Source organism: Girardinichthys multiradiatus, chromosome 3 (assembly GCF_021462225.1).
Source record: "Girardinichthys multiradiatus isolate DD_20200921_A chromosome 3, DD_fGirMul_XY1, whole genome shotgun sequence".
NCBI lineage: Eukaryota > Metazoa > Chordata > Actinopteri > Cyprinodontiformes > Goodeidae > Girardinichthys > Girardinichthys multiradiatus.
The window spans coordinates 47072112-47091111 of record NC_061796.1 but is presented as its reverse complement, the minus strand read 5'-3'; the positions used below and the strand labels follow the sequence as shown (position 1 = coordinate 47091111).

The 19000-nt window shown below is 45.1% G+C and overlaps 1 protein-coding gene across 5 annotated transcripts; it reads left to right on the top strand.

Moving 5' to 3' along the window:
- Window positions 1–410: 410 nt before the first annotated feature.
- Window positions 411–16126, top strand: LOC124865370. 5 transcript variants are annotated; one of them, XM_047360393.1, is made up of 5 exons: window positions 411–774; window positions 12429–12770; window positions 13883–14149; window positions 14578–14613; window positions 14699–16126. In XM_047360393.1, the coding sequence occupies exons 1-4, from the start codon at window positions 717–719 to the stop codon at window positions 14607–14609; spliced, it is 699 nt and encodes a 232-aa protein (XP_047216349.1). In that variant the 5' UTR covers window positions 411–716; the 3' UTR covers window positions 14610–14613; window positions 14699–16126. The 5 variants fall into 5 exon arrangements, with proteins under 5 accessions (XP_047216349.1, XP_047216348.1, XP_047216346.1 ...); XM_047360392.1 differs by lacking the exon at window positions 14578–14613 and adding an exon at window positions 14465–14515; XM_047360390.1 differs by having other exon boundaries at window positions 14465–14613.
- Window positions 16127–19000: the final 2874 nt, after the last annotated feature.

Sequence of the window (19000 nt, the reverse complement as noted above, 5' to 3'; positions counted from 1 at the left end):
CCAAACCTAAATATCTTATTTTGAATCATATTTGACTAAATTTTGTCATTCCCATCATAGTTGCTCTTCAGCATGTCACCGGCGGAACCTTCTCAGTACCAGTATCAGTATTGCTCCTGTTTTTTTATTTAAAAGTAGGTGTAAGTGTTAAACTGTGTGCTCACAGAGTGGAGGAAAAACATCCTGTTGCAGAGCGAGCAGTGGTCTGCACACTTCTGCAACTCGTTCAACAACCTGTGCTTTTGAGGGTTATCTCTATGGGGTGATGCTGATTGGTTGTCGGAAATATCAGAACTAGAGCTGTTTCCATGGAAACACGTCATCCTCAGGTGGACCAATGGAAAGAGGGGCCTTGTCAGACAGCGGTGTGGTTAAAAGTGAGAGATCGGTTTCAACGGAGCAAACTGGACTTCAGGAGACCTTTGCTGGAAAAAACGACATTATTCATAAATAAATGACTCATTTATTGAAGAAGACGGTTTAAGGGGGTGGGCTCACATCAACCACATCCTGTGTGGGTCTTTTTCTGATGTTTGCAGCTTTCTTTTTGAGGTCTGAATTTTGTCTCAAATCCTTCACCTCTCTGACTGAGTTTGGTGAATAAATCACTGATATCATTTCATTTAAAGAGATAAACGATCCGTCCTCTAAGGAAGTAAGAGGGACGTTCTCTTTCACTTCTTGTGTCTAGAGGACCCAGCAGTGTGTGAGGAAACATGCTGGTTTTCACCTGTCGTGGAAGGATGTTTCTGCAGCTCTGCTTCATGATTTCAGGTAAAATATGTCAACAGATCATTAACTAGAGCCGCTTAAAAGAAGATCAGAAAAGATTTATTTCACTGTGTCTAAAAGTCAGAATCATGGGGTCTTCAGCATCTCTCCAACATTTAAATTAAGAAGCATCCTTGTTGGTGGTAGTTAGCAGAATAATGTAATCTATCGGCTTTTAGCAGTACATTGGTTTCTTCTGGTTCTGTCAGAGGTCGAGTTTTTAATTTTTTAAAGTTTTTTTTCAGTAAAGAAAATGTTTTTACTTTGATTTCCACATTTTAAAGTAATTAAACGGCGATACATGAATGACGACCATCTGATGTAGTGGGAATATCTGCATATATTTCACAGGAGAAAACAGGAGAAACTCTTAGCTTCTAATGTTCTCTGTGGGCAGATCTAATTGTCACAAATAAACTTATTTATATTTATATCAGTTTGTAATTTTATGGTAAATTTGAATTTTAAGAACTGGTGGACACTAGTGGCACACAAACGTCTTGCTTTGGCAGCAAACTCCAGTGTTAATTTAAATATTTTGTGTTGTTACAAATTTGGTAATTTTTTCAACACTATTTGATCCTGTAAATTTAAGAATATTATTTTAAAATTCCAGTGACATTGAAAAGGTGACGTTTTGGATGAAGGGTGGTTTGACGGGATTCAATCCCACGGTGTCTGGTTGCTAAAAGTCACTAATCCCGCTCTCCATCAGAATCTGGGATTTTCTTTTTTGGTGTTTTTGGCTTTTATGGCCAAATTAATTTTTTTTTTCTGGACCAACTTACTGAGAGTGTCTCTGTAGCTTGTGAGTTTCTGCACCATGTGGTTCTGTGTGCTTAGTTTAGGGATGAGACAAGATGAGATCCTGTTTAATTTTGATTCGTTCTTGAACATCTTCTTCTTGAACACGAAGTCAAGTCTGTCCATCAGTGCAGGAGATGACGTTACGATATCTCTTCAACTTTGTGACCTGATGCCTCATTCTGTTTTTAAGAGACCCGATATCCCTGAAACACCTGATTCACTTTATCCCAGAATTAGTAGAACATGTTAAAATACAAACTCTGCATAGAATATAGTATCTACAGACTACTATTACATTTTCTTTCAGTTCATGCAACAATACTGTTAAAGTAATTAAATATGCTTATATAGGTCCAACAGATGCCAGTTTCCTTTTTTCAATGTGCAGTCTGAAGATTTGGACTTATTTATGCCACATAAACAGCAGCCATTCTGCTGAAAGCTGCAGTTGTGATAAATCTGAGAATCCCAGAGAGGAGAGTTCCTGATCCCACTCTATGTTTGTGTCGTTGTTTCAGATCGTAACCCCAGAGGCTCAGTTTTAACAACTATTTATGGTAAAACAGATTATGTGAAACATAATGCCCTTTAAAACCCTGCAACCTGAAACTTCAACTCTAAAGTGTCTGTTCCTCTTTTAAAACTGTTTTGGTTCATGGATTAATCTTTAATTCTCTTTAATTCAATGATGGTCAGTGAATACAGTTTGTTTCGTATTTTCCTTTCAAGAAGCTGGACTTTCCTTTGGTAAAGTCCTTCTCATCACCACTTCTCCAGGCTTTCCCAAGAACTTTCAGAGTTTGTTTCTTAATTTGGACACAGTTTCAGTCCCATCCTTGCCTACTTTCCGAGAAAAGTCTCCAAACCCAAAGATGGAACCAGTGTTGCTGATTCTTCACAATTTAGACTCACAGTTCAAGAACATTAACAGCCAGTCCAGCCACAGTACACAGAGTATGGAAAACGATACATCACAACACAAGCATACAGACGCAGATGAGGGCAAGCAGTGAGAGAATCAGAAAGGCATTAAAAGGTGCATGTTAAGGCTTGCGAGATATAGGACCCCAGAATGCAGACGAGCAGGCAGCGTGGCGGTAGGTGAAAAAGGATTTAATAACTACAAAAAAACAAAAACTCACTCACAGAAGGAGGCAGGAACCAAAACAACAAATGGACAGGCAAGATAGGCAAAAACAGACATGGGCAGGTTGGCAAAACAGGCTTGGCGTGAATCACAGAACAAGAGCATGATCTGAAAACAAGACATGAGCATGAGAAAATGTTTCCGCAATGAATGACAGAACAGGTGTGTATACATATGGAGTGAAAACCAGGTGGAGCTAGGAGACAGATTAGTTTGGGCAGGTGAACCGAATAAACTTAATTGACAGACAGAACAAAACGTGGCTGCGGCAAAAACAGAGACTCTTGAACACAAACTAACAGAACCTAGAAAAAACATGAAGCAAAAGCATAACCAGATCCAAAAACCAAGCTTGACAAAACATGAACAAGACGACAAAACTAAAGCATGACCAGGAAAATAACAGAAGCATGATTCAAAATCTAAGAAGAATAATAATAAACAAAAGAACGAGTCAAAACCTTAACTGTGAAAAACATAAGAAAAAACCAGAAACCAAAAACCAAACAACCCCAAATCATAACAGTGCAGTGTGGTGGTTTCTGGAGGTTCTGTGGAGGTCTGTGCTGATGCTGGTTCTGCAGTGGATACACTCCGACACAAAGACTCAGTCTGTTCCTGCTCCTTCAATGGAAACGTACCAATAATGAAGGGAACGATGATAAATTAGCATAATTGAGGAGTTAAAACTGGGTCCAGACCAGCACATTTTCAGATTAAGACTCAAGCAGCTTCTCAAGGAAGACCAGTTTTGTAATCATGACTAACAGCCAACGGTAGAACGGATGGTTTTACAACGGTCCAATTGTTTCATTGTGGTCTGTTTTAAGGTACTTTTAAGATTAAATGTTATGTATGATATTTTTTCTTGCTATGCTGTTTTACTGTTATTTTAACTGTTTTAGGTTATTAAAGGCCCATGTGGGGATATGAATTGCATGGTGAAGGCTATACATAGCGTCTAGTATTTGTTTCTACTACGAGGGGTCAAAGTAACAAAAATTAACTTAGAATGCACGTTCTCCCTGTGCATGCGTGGGTTCTCACCGGGTACTTGGGCTTCCTCCCACAGTGGTTGTTTGTCCTGTGTGTGTCTGTGTTGCCCTGCGATGGATTGACCACCTGTGCAGGGTGTACCCTGCCTCTCGACCGCAGGCTGCTGGAGAGGCACCAGCTCCCCCCTGCGGTATAGAAGATGAATGAATTGAAGGTGTGAAATACTGAACATGGTAAACCTGAGTGCCGTAAAACCCAACATGTGATTTACATCGCCTCTGTTAAAATTAGAATCTGTGAATTTGGAGGTCATTAAAATGATAACATCCGTCCGTCCGTCGTCTTCCGCTTATCCAGGACCGGGTCGCGGGGGCAGCAGACTCAGCAGAGACGCCCAGACGTCCCTCTCTCCAGACACCTCCTCCAGCTCCTCCAGGGGGAGCCCAAGGCGTTCCCAGGCCAGCCGAGAGACATAGTCCCTCCAGCGTGTCCTGGGCCGTCCCCTGGGCCTCCTCCCGGTGGGACGTGCCTGGAACACCTCCCGAGGAAGGCGTCCAGGAGGCATCCGGTATAGATGCCCGAGCCACCTCAACTGGCTCCTCTCGATGTGGAGGAGCAGCGGCTCTACTCCGAGCCCCTCCCGGATGGCCGAGCTCCTCACCCTATCTCTAAGGGAGTGCCCGGCCACCCTACGGAGGAAGCTCATTTCAGCCGCTTGTATCCGTGATCTCGTTCTTTCGGTCATGACCCAAAGTTCATGGCCATAGGTGAGGGTAGGAACGTAGACCGACCAGTAAATTGAGAGCTTTGCTTTTCGGCTCAGCTCTCTCTTCACCACAATGGACCGGCACAGCACCCCCATTACTGTGGCAGCTGCACCGATCCGTCTGTCGATCTCCCGCTCCATTCTTCCTTCACTCGTGAACAAGACCCCGAGATACTTAAACTCCTCCACTTGAGGCAGGAACTCCCCTCCAACCTGAAGAGGACAAGCCACCCTTTTCCGGTCGAGTACCATGGCCTCGGACTTGGAGGAGCTGATCCTCATCCCAGCCGCTTCACACTCGGCTGCGAACCGCCACAGCGCATGCTGTAGGTCTTGGCTAGAGGGGGCCAGCAGGACCACGTCATCCGCAAAAAGAAGAGACGAAATCCACTGGTCCCCAAACCAGACCCCCTCCGGCCCTTGGCTGCGTCTAGAAATCCTGTCCATAAAAGTTATGAACAGGACCGGCGACAAAGGGCAGCCCTGCCGGAGTCCAACATGCACTGGGAACAGGTCCGACTTAGTGCCGGCAATGCGGACCAAACTCCTGCTCCGCTCGTACAGGGACCGGATGGCCCCTAATAAAGGGCCCCCGATTCCATACTCCTGGAGCACCCCCCACAGGGCATCACGAGGGACACAGTCGAATGCCTTCTCCAGGTCCACAAAACACATGTGAACCGGTTGGGCAAACTCCCATGAACCCTCGAGCACCCTGTAGAGGGTATAGAGCTGGTCCAGTGTTCCACGGCTGGGACGAAAACCACACTGTTCCTCCTGAAGCCGAGGTTCGACTATCGGTCGGACTCTCCTCTCCAATACCCTGGCGTAGACCTTACCAGGGAGGCTGAGGAGTGTGATCCCCCTGTAGTTGGAACACACCCTCCGGTCCCCCTTCTTATAAAGGGGGACCACCACCCCAGTCTGCCAGTCCAGAGGCACTGTCCCCGACCGCCACGCAATGTTGAAGAGGCGTGTCAACCATGACAGCCCAACAACATCCAGAGATTTGAGGTACTCAGGGCGGATCTCATTCACCCCCGAAGCCTTGCCACCGCGGAGCTTTTTAACCACCTCGGTGACTTCAGCCTGGGTGATGAAAGAGTCCAACCCCGAGTCCCCAGCCTCTGTTTCCACCACGGAATGCGTGATGGCAGGATTGAGGAGATCCTCGAAGTACTCCTTCCACCGCCCGATAATGTCCTCAGTCGAGGTCAGCAGTCTCCCGCCCCCACTATAAACAGTGTTGGCAGAGCACTGCTTCCCCCTCCTGAGGCGTCGGACGGTTTGCCAGAATCGCTTCGAGGCCAACCGGTAGTCCTTCTCCATGGCCTCACCGAACTCTTCCCAGGCCCGAGTTTTTGCCTCTGCCACCGCCCGGGCCGCAGCACGCTTGGCCTCACGGTACCCGTCAGCCGCCTCAGGAGTCCCACAAGCCAACCACAGCCGATAGGACTCCTTCTTCAGCTTAACAGCATCCCTTACTGCCGGTGTCCACCACCGGGTTCTGGGATTGCCGCCACGACAGGCACCGCAGACCTTACGGCCGCAGCTATGGGCAGCAGCATCGACAATAGATGCAGAGAACATGGTCCACTCTGAGTCTATGTCTCCAACATCCCCCGGGATCTGGTCGAAGCTCTCCCGGAGGTGGGAGTTGAATACATCCCTGGCCGAGGGCTCCGCCAGGCGTTCCCAGCAGACCCTCACTATGCGCTTGGGCCTGCCGAGTCTGTCCGGCTTTCTCCTCCTCCAGCGGATCCAACTCACCACCAGGTGATGATCAGTGGACAGCTCAGCCCCTCTCTTCACCCGAGTGTCCAAAACATGCGGCCGAAGGTCTGATGATACGACAACAAAGTCGATCATCGACCTCCTGCCTAGGGTGTCCTGGTGCCAAGTGCACTGATGGACACCCTTATGTTTGAACATGGTGTTCGTTATGGACAATCCGTGACTAGCGCAGAAGTCCAATAACAAAACACCACTCGGATTCAGATCGGGGAGGCCATTCCTCCCGATCACGCCTCTCCAGGTGTCACTGTCGTTCCCCACGTGGGCGTTGAAGTCCCCCAGCAGAATAATGGAGTCCCCGGGAGGGGCACTATCCAGCACCCCCGACAGGGACGCCAAGAAGGCAGGGTACTCTGCACTACCACTCGGCCCGTAGGCTGAAATGATAGTCAGAGACCTCTCCCCAACCCGAAGGCGCAGGGATACAACCCTCTCATCCACTGGGGTAAACCCCAACACGAGACGGCTGAGCTGGGGGGCAACAAGCAAACCCACACCAGCCCGCCGCCTCTCCCCGTGGGCCACTCCAGAGTAGAAGAGAGTCCAACCCCTCTCAAGGAGATGGGTTCCAGAGCCCACGCTGTGCGTGGAGGTGAGCCCGACTATTTCTAGTCGATATCTCTCGACCTCCCTCACAAGCTCAGACTCCTTCCCCCCCAGCGAGGTGACATTCCACGTCCCTAGAGCCAGCCTAAGCATCCGGGGATCGGGCCGTTGAGGTCTCCACCTTCGTCCGCCACCCAATCCTCTTTGCACCGGTCCCTCACGGTTCCCCCTGCAGGTGGTGGGCCCACTGGAGGATGGCCTCGCGTCTCTCGTTCGGGCTTGGCCCGGCCGGGTCCCGCGAGGAGAAACCCGGCCACCAGGCGCTCTCCGACGAGTCCCGACCCCAGGCCTGGTTCCAGGGTGGGACCCCGGCTCCGCCGTACCGGGCGACGTCACGTGCCTCGATATTGTGTTCTTCATGAGGGGTTCTTGAATGGTTCAAAATGATAACATGATAGTATTAATGTTATAAATATTATCAAATTTAACATTGCATGTTTTCACTCACTGCGTTGATTTTAGTGCCCCTGTTTTTACCACTTCCGTTTTATCATTTATCGCCTTCATGATTTAATTTGTGGGAGGAGCCAAGATGGCGGAGTGAGTGGCATGTTTTTCGCAGGCTCTGCATTTAATTTCTTTCCAGCCGAGTTTTACTTCTTATTAGTGAAATAGCCTCCTTTCTGAATACCTTAAGCTTTTCTTTTTCTTAACACGTGACTTTTCTTCGAAATTACTTCTTTTAGTCGGAGTTCTTCTGCTTAGGTTAGCATGTCCGACCATAACTATAACTTAGCAGCCCTTCGGGAGGCTTGTGATGATGAGGATATCGCTATAGATATTGATAAAGGTAATGCTGACTCTCAAGGCCCGCTTACTGCCAAATAACAAAGAGTTAATTGGGACCACACACCTGTTAAAAACAAAAATAAAAAGATGATGAAGCTGCATGAACTTGAGCAACAGGAAGACTCTGCTAGTGCCATCCTCCGAGCGATAGGTGAGCTCAATGAAAAGTGGACAATCAGAAAAGTATTGAAAAGCGCATTGAGACCAATACCAGTGCTATTGAGGTAAACAAAAAGGCCATCTTGGAACTTCAGTCTACAGTCGACCATCTGAAAAATGAAAATGCAGCAATAAAAGCCAGCGGTGAAGATCATTCGCGGTACAAGAGAAGATGGATCTTGAGGGTGATTGGACTGCCTGAAAAGGATGACGAGAACATACGTTTATCGTTGGAATCCACACGCGAATTATCCCTATGTCCGTGGATCACCTGAGAGTCACGGTTGACACTGCATCGGTTGGGAAGGAAGGCCGCGACATCCAACAGCCAACCTAGAGCAGTCATGATACAGTTTGGTATGCCCACTGTACGGGATGAGGTCTGGAAGAAGTCCAAAGATGTGAAGATTTGCAAGGATCTTCACATCAGCTTCAAAGAGGACTTTTCCAAAGAGGACAGACTCGCCCGAGCCAAGTTATGGTCATTGGTCCAGGAAGCCAGGAGCAGTGCGTACCTGAAGGAAGGTTATGCTCTCATCGATAACCAAAGAGTGGATCCCGAATAATCATTTTACATTTTATTCCTTATTCTCCTACGAGATATGTTATGTTTCTTCTTATCTATGATGCTTTTCACTATTTGTTATTGAGTTATTGCCTACGTTATTTTACTCATTCCTGCTCATCGTTCCCGAGGTATTTACACATTTATTCTGTTTAATCCATGTTGTCTTTATTATCTTTAAATACTAGGGGATTAAAAGATAACGTTAAACATAAGGCTTCTTTTCTATACTGCAAGGAACAAAAGGCAAATTGTTTTTTCTTACAAGAAATACTCATCTAATCAGGTAACAACATTTTGGAAACTTCAATGGGGAGATTTAATTTACTTTAGTCATGGCACATCTCATTCTGCTGGGGTTATGATCTTGTTTTTTAGGTTTCCAGGTTCTATCTTGGAGCATATTAGTGACACAAATGGTCATTGGATTACTGTTCTAGTGGAAATTGACGGACTAAAGATAATTCTGGTATGTGTGTTTGGGTATAATAGTAAAGCGATTAATAAAATATTTTATACAGATGTTGTTGAGAAAATCCAACAATGGAAGTTCAAGTATTTTACTGATCAGGTTATCATAGGAGGGGACTTTAATGTAGCTCTTGATGAATTCACTGATCGTATCCCCTCTAGAGGGCAACATCCTCTCCTTAATGATATTTTTGTGAACTTAGTCTCCAATATTAATCTGACAGATTGTTGGCGAGTAAGAAGTCCTGATGTAAAACAATACACCTGGTTCAATTCCTCCAAAAATGGCCAGTGTTCTAGGTTAGACTATTGGTTAATTCCTCATAGTATAATAAGCTGTGTAATATCACCATCCCCTTTAACTGATCATCGCTCAGTGTTCATCACTTTGACAAAATGCAAACCATCTTCAGCCCTTATGTGGAAATTTAATAGCAACCTTTTGCTTAATAAGGATTTCTGTACAGAAGCTATTAATCTCATTGAGGATATCTCTCTGATGGGACTTTCACCCTTGAGTTAAATGGGAATGGCTTAGATTTAATGTTAGGGCAGCTGCAATTAGGATCAGTAAACGGGCTTCAAAACTGAGGAGAGAAAAACAAATTCAACTTGTTGGTAATAATAATAATTTATGTGGAAAACAAGATCTATCACCAGAGGAGCAACTTCAACTTGAGGATTTTAAACTCAACTGGATGACGTATTTCTTGATAAAACTCGGGGAGCCTTCATTCGTTCTGGGGCTCGTTGGATCGAGGAGGGCGAGAAGAACTCATCATATTTCTTTAATCTTGAGAAACAGAGACAGACCAAAAAGAAAATTGCAAAATGAATAATTAATGGTATTGTTAAGGATAACTCTGAATTAATAAACAAAACAATTCAAACATTTTATAGTAAACTGTATTCTTCCAATTATTCAGAATCTAATTGCAAATCTTTCTTTGTACAAATTAAGGACTCTATTGAAACTATTGACTCTGATTTTAGAAACCTAATGGACGAGGATTTAAAAATTGAAGCGTTAGACAAAGCAATGCATCAAATGGCTGAGAGTAAATCTCCAGGACTTGATGGGTTAACATTGAGTTTTATCTGATATTTTGAATATTTTAAGAAAACCTTTATTTGTTGCCCTTCTAGAACGTATTTCCAAGAACAATCTCTCACCTACCATGAAATGAGGTCTCATTACTTTGATCCCCAAGGCCAACAAAATGCCTTCAGCATTCACACAATTACACCGCGATGAATGATAAAGCTGAAGTGGTAAAAACGGGGGCACTAAAATCAAGGCAACGTTAAATTTAATAACCTTAATATTTATAACATTAATATTTACCATGCTATCATTTTAATTACCTCCAAATTCACAGATTCTAATTTTCACAAAGGCGATATTAATTACAAGTTGGTTTTTACCATGTTCAGTATTTCACACCTTGAATTCATTTCAAGTTAATTTTTGTTACTTTGACCCTTCATAGTCTCTGTGCAAATAAGCAATAAAGAGAGAAAGTTTCAGAGCCAGAACTTAAAGATCCACGGAGGGACGGCAGATTGAGGACAACAGAAGAGACATCCAGAGACATTCATCTCAGCAAGCTTTTTACCACTCACAGCTACTTTAAGAATTAATACAAACCTTCTGAAACACAAACTTATACAGTTCACCCTTTATTTATCATCATTGTGAAACAAATGAACCCAACATTTATTAAAGTTCCTAACCTGTTTTTCTCAGGTTAGTTCGGTAAAACACCCCCACAGCATGATTCTGTCACCCCCGTACATCACAGCTGGGCTTTCAATTCAATTCAATTCAATTCAATTCAGTTCAATTCAATTCAATTCAATTCAGTTCAGTTTATTTATATAGCACCAATTCACAACACATGTCGTCTCAAGGTTCTCCACAACAGTCAGGTTCATCCATTCCAATTAATCGTAACCATTGAACAGTTCAGTCATATTCAGTTATTTATTCAAATTGGATAAAAAGTTTTTCTATCTAAGGAAACCCAGCAGATTGCATCCAGTCAGTGACTTGCAGCATTCACTCCTCCTGGATGAGCATGTAGAGACAGTGGACAGTCACTGGTGTTGACTTTGCAGCAATCCCTCATACTGAGCATGCATGTAGCGACAGTGGAGAGGAAAAACTCCCTTTTAACAGGAAGAAACCTCCAGCAGAACCAGAACCAGGCTCAGTGTGAGCGGCCATCTGCCACGACCGACTGGAGGTTTGAGAGAACAGAGCAGAGACACAAAAAGAACAAAGAAGCACTGATCCAGGAGTACTTTCTATGGGAAGGAAAAGTAAATGTTAATGGATGTAGCTCCTTTAGTTGTTTCATCTAGAAAGAAAGAACAGATAAACTCTGAGCCAGTTTTCAAGGTTAGAGTCTGAAAGAGAGCACATAGAGTTAGTTACAGTAGAAGCTCAGTCAGTAGCCATGTCTAGGAGAGAGAAAGGGTTAAACACTAAAAGACAGGGCCATGTGGATCATCTGTAGAAGGTGAGCATTAAGTTGTTGCCAGCAGAAGCTTGGACGATGCCTCTCTCCAGAAAGGTGTCACAGGTAGACACAGAGTCAGGCCAGGTGTAGCTTCTAAGAAGAGAAAAGAGAGAACAAAGTTAAAAGCTGAAATAACAGCAAATAATGCAAAATTGGAGAGTAGTGTGAGAATGTAGCGAAGAGGGTGAAAGTGGTCGTTATGTCCTCCAGCAGCCTAAGCCTATAACAGCATAACTACAAGATAGTTTCAGTTCAGATTATTTAGTTAAACGGCGCTTATTTACAACAATGTCGTTTCAAGGAACCCCACAAAGGGTCCCACTGATGGTCATTGTTATACTAAAAACCACAAGGATTGGGATACCTCCCTCTGTCAGACTGATTATAACCATTGGAAAAGAGAAGGGGTCATACAGGTACCAGAAATGGAGGGTGTGTTTGCACCTCAACCATAACTGAGCCGGTTTAGGCTAAACCTGACTCCCCCTTACTCCAACCAACAGGGAGGGAAGAAGACGGAGGTAAAAAATAAGGAAGACAGCTCAGGATAAACTAAGCCACTCTAACTATAAGCTTTATCAAAAAGGAAAGTTTTAAGCCTAGCCTTAAAACTTTCAGGAGCTCTGAGGGGCTTTTCAGCTCAGGTTGGTACAGAACCCAGTTTCATTCTCTCCTACCAGCTTCAATCCCAAACTGTTTTACTTCTACATCTGGACATTTTACCCAAGGACTTTGGTAAAATTCTATTTAAATGTGGTGAATTCACCAATCAGAAGCGAAAAAGCCATAACATCATCATGTGGGGTTTTTCAATTTGTTTAAAAGTGATCTTAGTGTAACAGATGTCAACTTTCTACTGAACTGCAATAGTTAGAAACTAGTTTCTCATCATGAAAAAATAACGTGTGAAACCACAGAAGGTCCAGAATAAGACCATCTTGGTTTATTACAGCTCACGTTCACATCCTCCTTTCTGAGAAGAGCAAACAGAGGCTCCATCCTGTCATCAGACTGATCTGTGTGGTTATTTTTTAGGTGCTGTTGCTCTGATCACCGTGCAGCAGCCTCCTGTGGTCACCGCCCCTCTGGGTCATGATGTCCTCCTTCCATGTGCGCTTCAGGATTCCCAGGATGAGGAGATACAGACCAGCCCTGTTCTCTACTGGGTAGATGAAGAGAAACACCACTTACTGAACTCTGATGGGAAATATGCAGGACGTATAGAACGAACCAACCAAACGTCTTCCAGCAAATCTATTGTTTTGAAGAACGTGCAGTGGTCCGATGGCGGCACGTATGAGTGCAAACTGTCCATCAGAACCAACCTGAGAGGAAGCTTTAGGCTGAAGGGAAACAACACCATGCTGATCATCTACGGTAGATTCCTCTTTTTCAAGGCTTAACAGGGTATTTCTCTGCATTTCAAAATGAAACAGATGGGAAGTTTGTTTTTAGCAGGATTGTATAGAAGTGATGAGTTTTAACTGGCAGAAATCCCACCAGTAAACCACTTCAGGAGGGAAAAGCAGAGGTTAACAGACAGAAACATGAGTTTAAAATGTTCCAGTTTCCTTTACCAGAATGCAACGTGTTGAGACACATCAAACCAAATTCAATCATCAGTCAGTTAATTAATGCTTAAAACACATTTTACCACCAGCAGACTCCACACTTCCTGACAGCCCAGACAACGATGCAGAGAAAGCCTTAAAATCAATCTGTCTTTTATCTCGTACTGTGAAATAAACAGCATTTAGTTTCAGTTCATTTAATCAAAAGGGAGAAAAATCTCACTTAATAATTCTGTTTAACTAAATCCCAGGGTTAGGCTTTTACCCCCAACTGGCCAACAGGACTTCTTCTTTTACTTGAAGGAGCACAGAGAGACAGAGATCTTTGAACATCCTGGTTCCTCCAGATGGCCCAGAGTCCTGGTTCTTGTCTTCAGCTCAGACCACAGCTTTTCTGCAGGTTGTGGGTCTGGAGACTTAGATGCTGATGAAAGAAAGATCATCTTGTTTCTGTTTCTGAGTTGATCTGCCCAAAGTTGTTCAGGACAAAACTCCTAAAAAAATAGGCCCAGTTTTAGAATCCGAGACAAAGTCTTTCATTCTGTTGCAGGTGTTGTGCAGTTAGTCTCCATCAGCTTTGAACATCTACAGACTGACATTTTTATTTGCAAAACAGCTCGAACTCAGATCGTATGGAGAGCATTTGTGAACATCAGTTTTTATGTCTTACCACAGACTCTCACTAGGATTTAGGTCTGGGCTTTGACTAGGCCGTTCTAGCACCTGAATCAGCTTTGATTGAAACCTGTGGACCTGCTCGAAGGTGAACCTCCACCCCAGTCTCAGGTCTTCCTTCAGGATGGTCCTGGATTTAGCTCCATCCACCATCCATCTTCTAATCAAAACAGAGACAAGAGAGGGATCAGGAATTTGAAACAAAGAACAAACTTCATTTAACACAGCTGCATCTCATTTCAGACACCATGAACTTTAACCTCACCAACCACAATGACACCCTGCTCCGCTGCGAAGTAAACATGTCCAAGGATTTCGACTTTGCTCTGTCAGTCATCAAGGATGGATGCGTCCTCCAGAGCTCTGACTCTGCAGCAGGACGAGTGATGAACCAGGGGATCGTCACCCTGTCTCAGACTGTCTCAGTGAGAGGTGGAGGGAAATATAAGTGTCAGCTGCAGCTCAGGGACGATCTGATAACTACCAGCACCTTTTACAGCAAACCAACGGGTAATTATCTGACCAGGATGAAGCTTTCAGCAGGCTTATGTCACAGTTACAGCTCAGGGTAGCAAATCTTTAAACTATAATGGAACGAAAAAAATGTCTGTGTGTTTTTGATTGATCACTGATGATTGTTCTGCTAAAAGCTGCCATCTCTCCTACCACTACACAAAATCTATCAAATTATTAAAGCTACCTGTGGGTTATGTGAGAATTCTTTAGTCTGATTAACACAAAAAAGGTTTTATATAAAAACAATCATGCATCAAGAAATTAAATCAAGCAACAATAATGTGATTTAATAATTATTTATCTCAGCAGCTGGAGAAGATAGAGAAAATGCAACTGCAGCGTGCTCACCGGTTATTTCCAGTGAGTTCTTATTAACTTTTATTCATCTTTTAATTTTTCTTTCTACTAAAATGTTCATTCAGACACTTTGCACAGAAATGTGGAGACACGTTAGACAGGTAAAGCTACTAAATGTCTTTTGCAAAGTTGATTAAATTAACAGGCTGATAGTGATTTATTAACCAGGTGTGTATTTTTCAACAGATTTGGAGCAGTACCCGGAGCCCTGGTTTCTGTATGTGTCTCTCCTGTTGGTGCCCATCCTCTTCCTGCTGACCCTGGCTACATGCATGCTGATGCGCAGATGATTTTTAGCTGAACGTTTTAATAAGCCAATTTTTTAGAAATGGGGAAAGCAAGGGGAACAGAGGTGTTCCAACCTCTTCATAAGGGATGACGTTCTGCTAAGATGTGGCTGCTACGCTCTCAGTACTCACCAAGCAGGTTTTTCCATGACGCCCCTGAGATGCTCTACTGTGCATCAGCAGCAGGTCCACACGATGATCCGTTTACGTTCCTCTAAATTACTAAACATACGTTACAAAATGAAATGTGTCAAATGGTTAAACAATCAGGGAAGGCTGCATGAAAGCAAATCACAGTCAAACAGAAAAACATTTGGAGAAGAGGAGAGATAATACTACAACCTTTAATCAAGGTTTTTGACAGCTGACCTTTTGACCTTGAGGGAGGTCACAGGGTCATGGGGGGTGGGGTGGGGCAACGGGTGGGTGTAACAGGTGGGTGTAACCAAGGGCGTAACCGTGCATCTTGATCGGATGTCATCATTAGGGGCGATACCTTATTTGAGCCAATTAAAATACAGGGGTGTGTATGATATAAATAGAACAAGACAAATATGGTATAGGAAACTGTATGGCATCAGCACCAATTAAAGTAGAGGGGTTTCTTTGTAAGCCTCATTAAACCTTGAATAACCCAATGAAACCAATGGGGCGTGCTTTACTGTTTGTTTTAAATACTAGCATAAAACTTTGCACTTTACATGCAGCATTTGTTGGAAAAGAACATCTGTTCAGCAATGGTTAGAGTTAAGAGAGTTAATCGTCAAGCGGATGAGAAACGCAACGCGTGCCAAGATGATGAACAAGCATAACGAACCACCTGAGCCAGCGTATTGGGGGAGGAGTATTACCAAGACAACTTTCAATGCATCGTGTGACGACTCGTAAACCCCAAACTCGTTCCCGCTATTCAGAATCTTCTGATACTTCGACGCATACAAGGAGATGACTTCAGAGTGAAAACGATTGCAGAGACGGTTTTATATGAACTGAAATCGGTACAAGGCATCCACAGTGCAATAGCTGACATTTATGATTGCATGGCTGAAGATAAATACCTCAAACAACTTAACTCTGTTTCAGAGTGCTACGGACTGACAAACTGATCTCACATGTTTGATGACTTGTTGTATCACTATAGTTTTCCAGTATTTGAATGAATCTGCATTATCTGATTTTTCTTCTTTTTTTTACTATTAAATACAATTAAAGTTGGAAAAGAATAACTTTTCCAGAAAGCGTTGTTTGAAAGATTGCAGTGTTTGAATTAATCTGTATTATCTGATTGTGCTTTTCTTTTTTTTACTATTAAATACAAAAAATTCAAATGGGATAAATCTACCCTCCGGTGTATTTTGTTTCTCATTATTTAACAACTAATCATCAGAGTGAGCATAAGGCAGAGATGGCAGGAAGACGGTTGATGAAGAAAGTATATTATAGCTCTTCAAATCCGGAAAGTTTTGGGGGTTTACGTAGGCTGAGGAGGGTTATGCAGGATGAGACGGGAAAGAAGGTTGCGGTTGAAAAAGTTAAAGATTTTTTATCGGGAGAAGATACCTATACTCTACATAAACCTGCAAGAATAAAGTTCCCAAGAAACAGAGTTATTGTCACCAGACCATTGAGACAGTTCCAAACCGATCTCTGTGACATGCAAGCTCTGGCCAAGGAAAATGACGGTTATAATTATTTATTAACCGTCATTGACATCTTTTCGAAAAGGGCGTATGCACGAGTTTTGAAGAGGAAAACAGCAGCTGAGGTGGTAAAGGCATTTGAATCAGTTTTTAAAGAAAGTCAGATCCCCAAAAAACTTCAGACTGATGCAGGGAAAGATTTTTTTAACAATAAATTTAAGGTTTTAATGGAGAAACACGGTATTGAACATTTCATTGAACATTGATGTCCTGCAAAACCTAGCTAGAAGCTACAACCACATCTACCACTCCAGCATTAAAATGAGCCCTATGGAAGTGACCTCAGAAAATGCCTTTCAAGTGTTTCAGAATCTGTACGATGTTACCTCCAACAGATATTGCAGGGACTCAGTGACAACGTTTAAACAGGGGGATCTTGTCAGAATATCCAAGGTCCGTGGAGTGTTTGACAAAAAATACAAACAGAGTTTTACGGATGAAGTGTTTGCAGTGTATGTTATGATTTGGGGTTGTTTGGTTTCTGTTTTTTTTTTTCAGATATGCTTCTCACAGTTTTTGAATCATGTTTCTGTTGAACCGCCACCTTAACATGGTGGAGGGGTTTGAGTGCTCAAATGATCCTAGAGGCTATGTTGTCTGGGGCCTAAATGCCCCTGGTAGGGTCTCCCATGGCAAACAGGTTCTAGGTGATGGGTCAGACAAAGAATGGTTCAAGAACCCCTCATGAAGAACACAATATTGAGGCACGTGACGTCGCCCGGTACGGCGGAGCCGGGGTCCCACCCTGGGGCCAGGCCTGGGGTCGGGACTCGTCGGAGAGCGCCTGGTGGCCGGTTTGCTCCTTGCGGGACCCGGCCGGGCCAAGCCCAAACGAGAGACGCAAGGCCATCCTCCAGTGGGCCCACCACCTGCAGGGGGAATCGTGAGGGACCTGTGCAAAGAGGATTGGGTTGCGGATGAAGGTGGAGACCTCAGCGGCCCGATCCCCGGATGCTTAGGCTGGCTCTAGGGACGTGGAATGTCACCTCGCTGGGGGGGAAGGAGCCTGAGCTTGTGCGGCAGGTCGAGAGATATCGGCTAGAAATAGTCGGGCTCGCCTCCACGCACAGCGTGGGCTCTGGAACCCATCTCCTTGAGAGGGGTTGGACTCTCTTCTACTCTGGAGTGGCCCGCAGGGAGAGGCGGAGGGCTGGTGTGGGTTTGCTTGTTGCCCCCCAGCTCAGCCGTCTCGTGTTGGGGTTTACCCTAGTGGATGAGAGGGTCGTATCCCTGCGCCTTCGGGTTGGAGAGAAGTCTCTGACTATCATTTCAGCCTACGGGCCGAGTGGTAGTGCAGAGTACCTGGCCTTCTTGGCGTCCCTGTCGGGGGTACTGGATAGTGCCCCTCCCGGGGACTCCATTATTCTGCTGGGGGACTTCAACGCCCACGTGGGGAACGACAGTGACACCTGGAGAGGCGTGATTGGGAGGAATGGCCTCCCCGATCTGAATCCGAGTGGTGTTTTGTTATTGGACTTCTGTGCTAGTCACGGTTTGTCCATAACGAACACCATGTTCAAACATAAGGGTGTCCATCAGTGCACTTGGCAGCAGGACACCCTAGGCAGGAGGTTGATGATCGACTTTGTTGTTGTGTCCTCAGACCTTCGGCCGCAAGTTTTAGACACTCGGGTGAAAAGAGGGGCTGAGCTGTCCACTGATCACCACCTGGTGGTGAGTTGGATCCGCCGGAGGAGGAGAAAGCCGGACAGACTCGGCAGGCCCAAGCGCATAGTGAGGGTCTGCTGGGAGCGCTTGGCGGAGCCCTCAGCCAGGGACGTATTCAACTCCCACCTCCGGGAGAGCTTCGACCAGATCCCGGGGGATGTTGGAGACATAGAGTCTGAGTGGACCATGTTCTCCACATCTATTGTCGATGCTGCGGCCTGTAGCTGCGGCAGTAAGGTCTGCGGTGCCTGTCGCGGCGGCAATCCCAGAACCCGGTGGTGGACACTGGCAGTAAGGGATGCTGTCAAGCTGAAGAAGGAGTCCTGTCGGCTGTGGTGGGCTTGTAGGACTCCTGAGGCGGCTGACGGGTACCGTGAGGCCAAGCGTGCTGCGGCCCGGAATATGGCAGAGGCAAAAACTCGGGCCTGGGAGGAGTTTGGTGAGGCCATGGAGAAGGACTATCGGTTGGCCTCGAAGCGATTCTGGCAAACCGTCCGGCGCCTCAGGAGGGGGAAGCAGTGCTTCGCCGACACTGTTTATATTGGGGGCGGGAGACTGCTGACCTCGACTGAGGACATTATCGGGCGGTGGAAGGAGTACTTCGAGGATCTCCTCAATCCTGCCATCACGCATTCCGTGGTGGAAACAGAGGCTGGGGACTCGGGGTTGGACTCTTTCATCACCCAGGCTGAAGTCACCGAGGTGGTTAAAAAGCTCCGCGGTGGCAAGGCTTCGGGGGTGGATGAGATCCGCCCTGAGTACCTCAAGTCTCTGGATGTTGTGGGGCTGTCATGGTTGACATGCCTCTTCAACATTGCGTGGCGGTCGGGGAC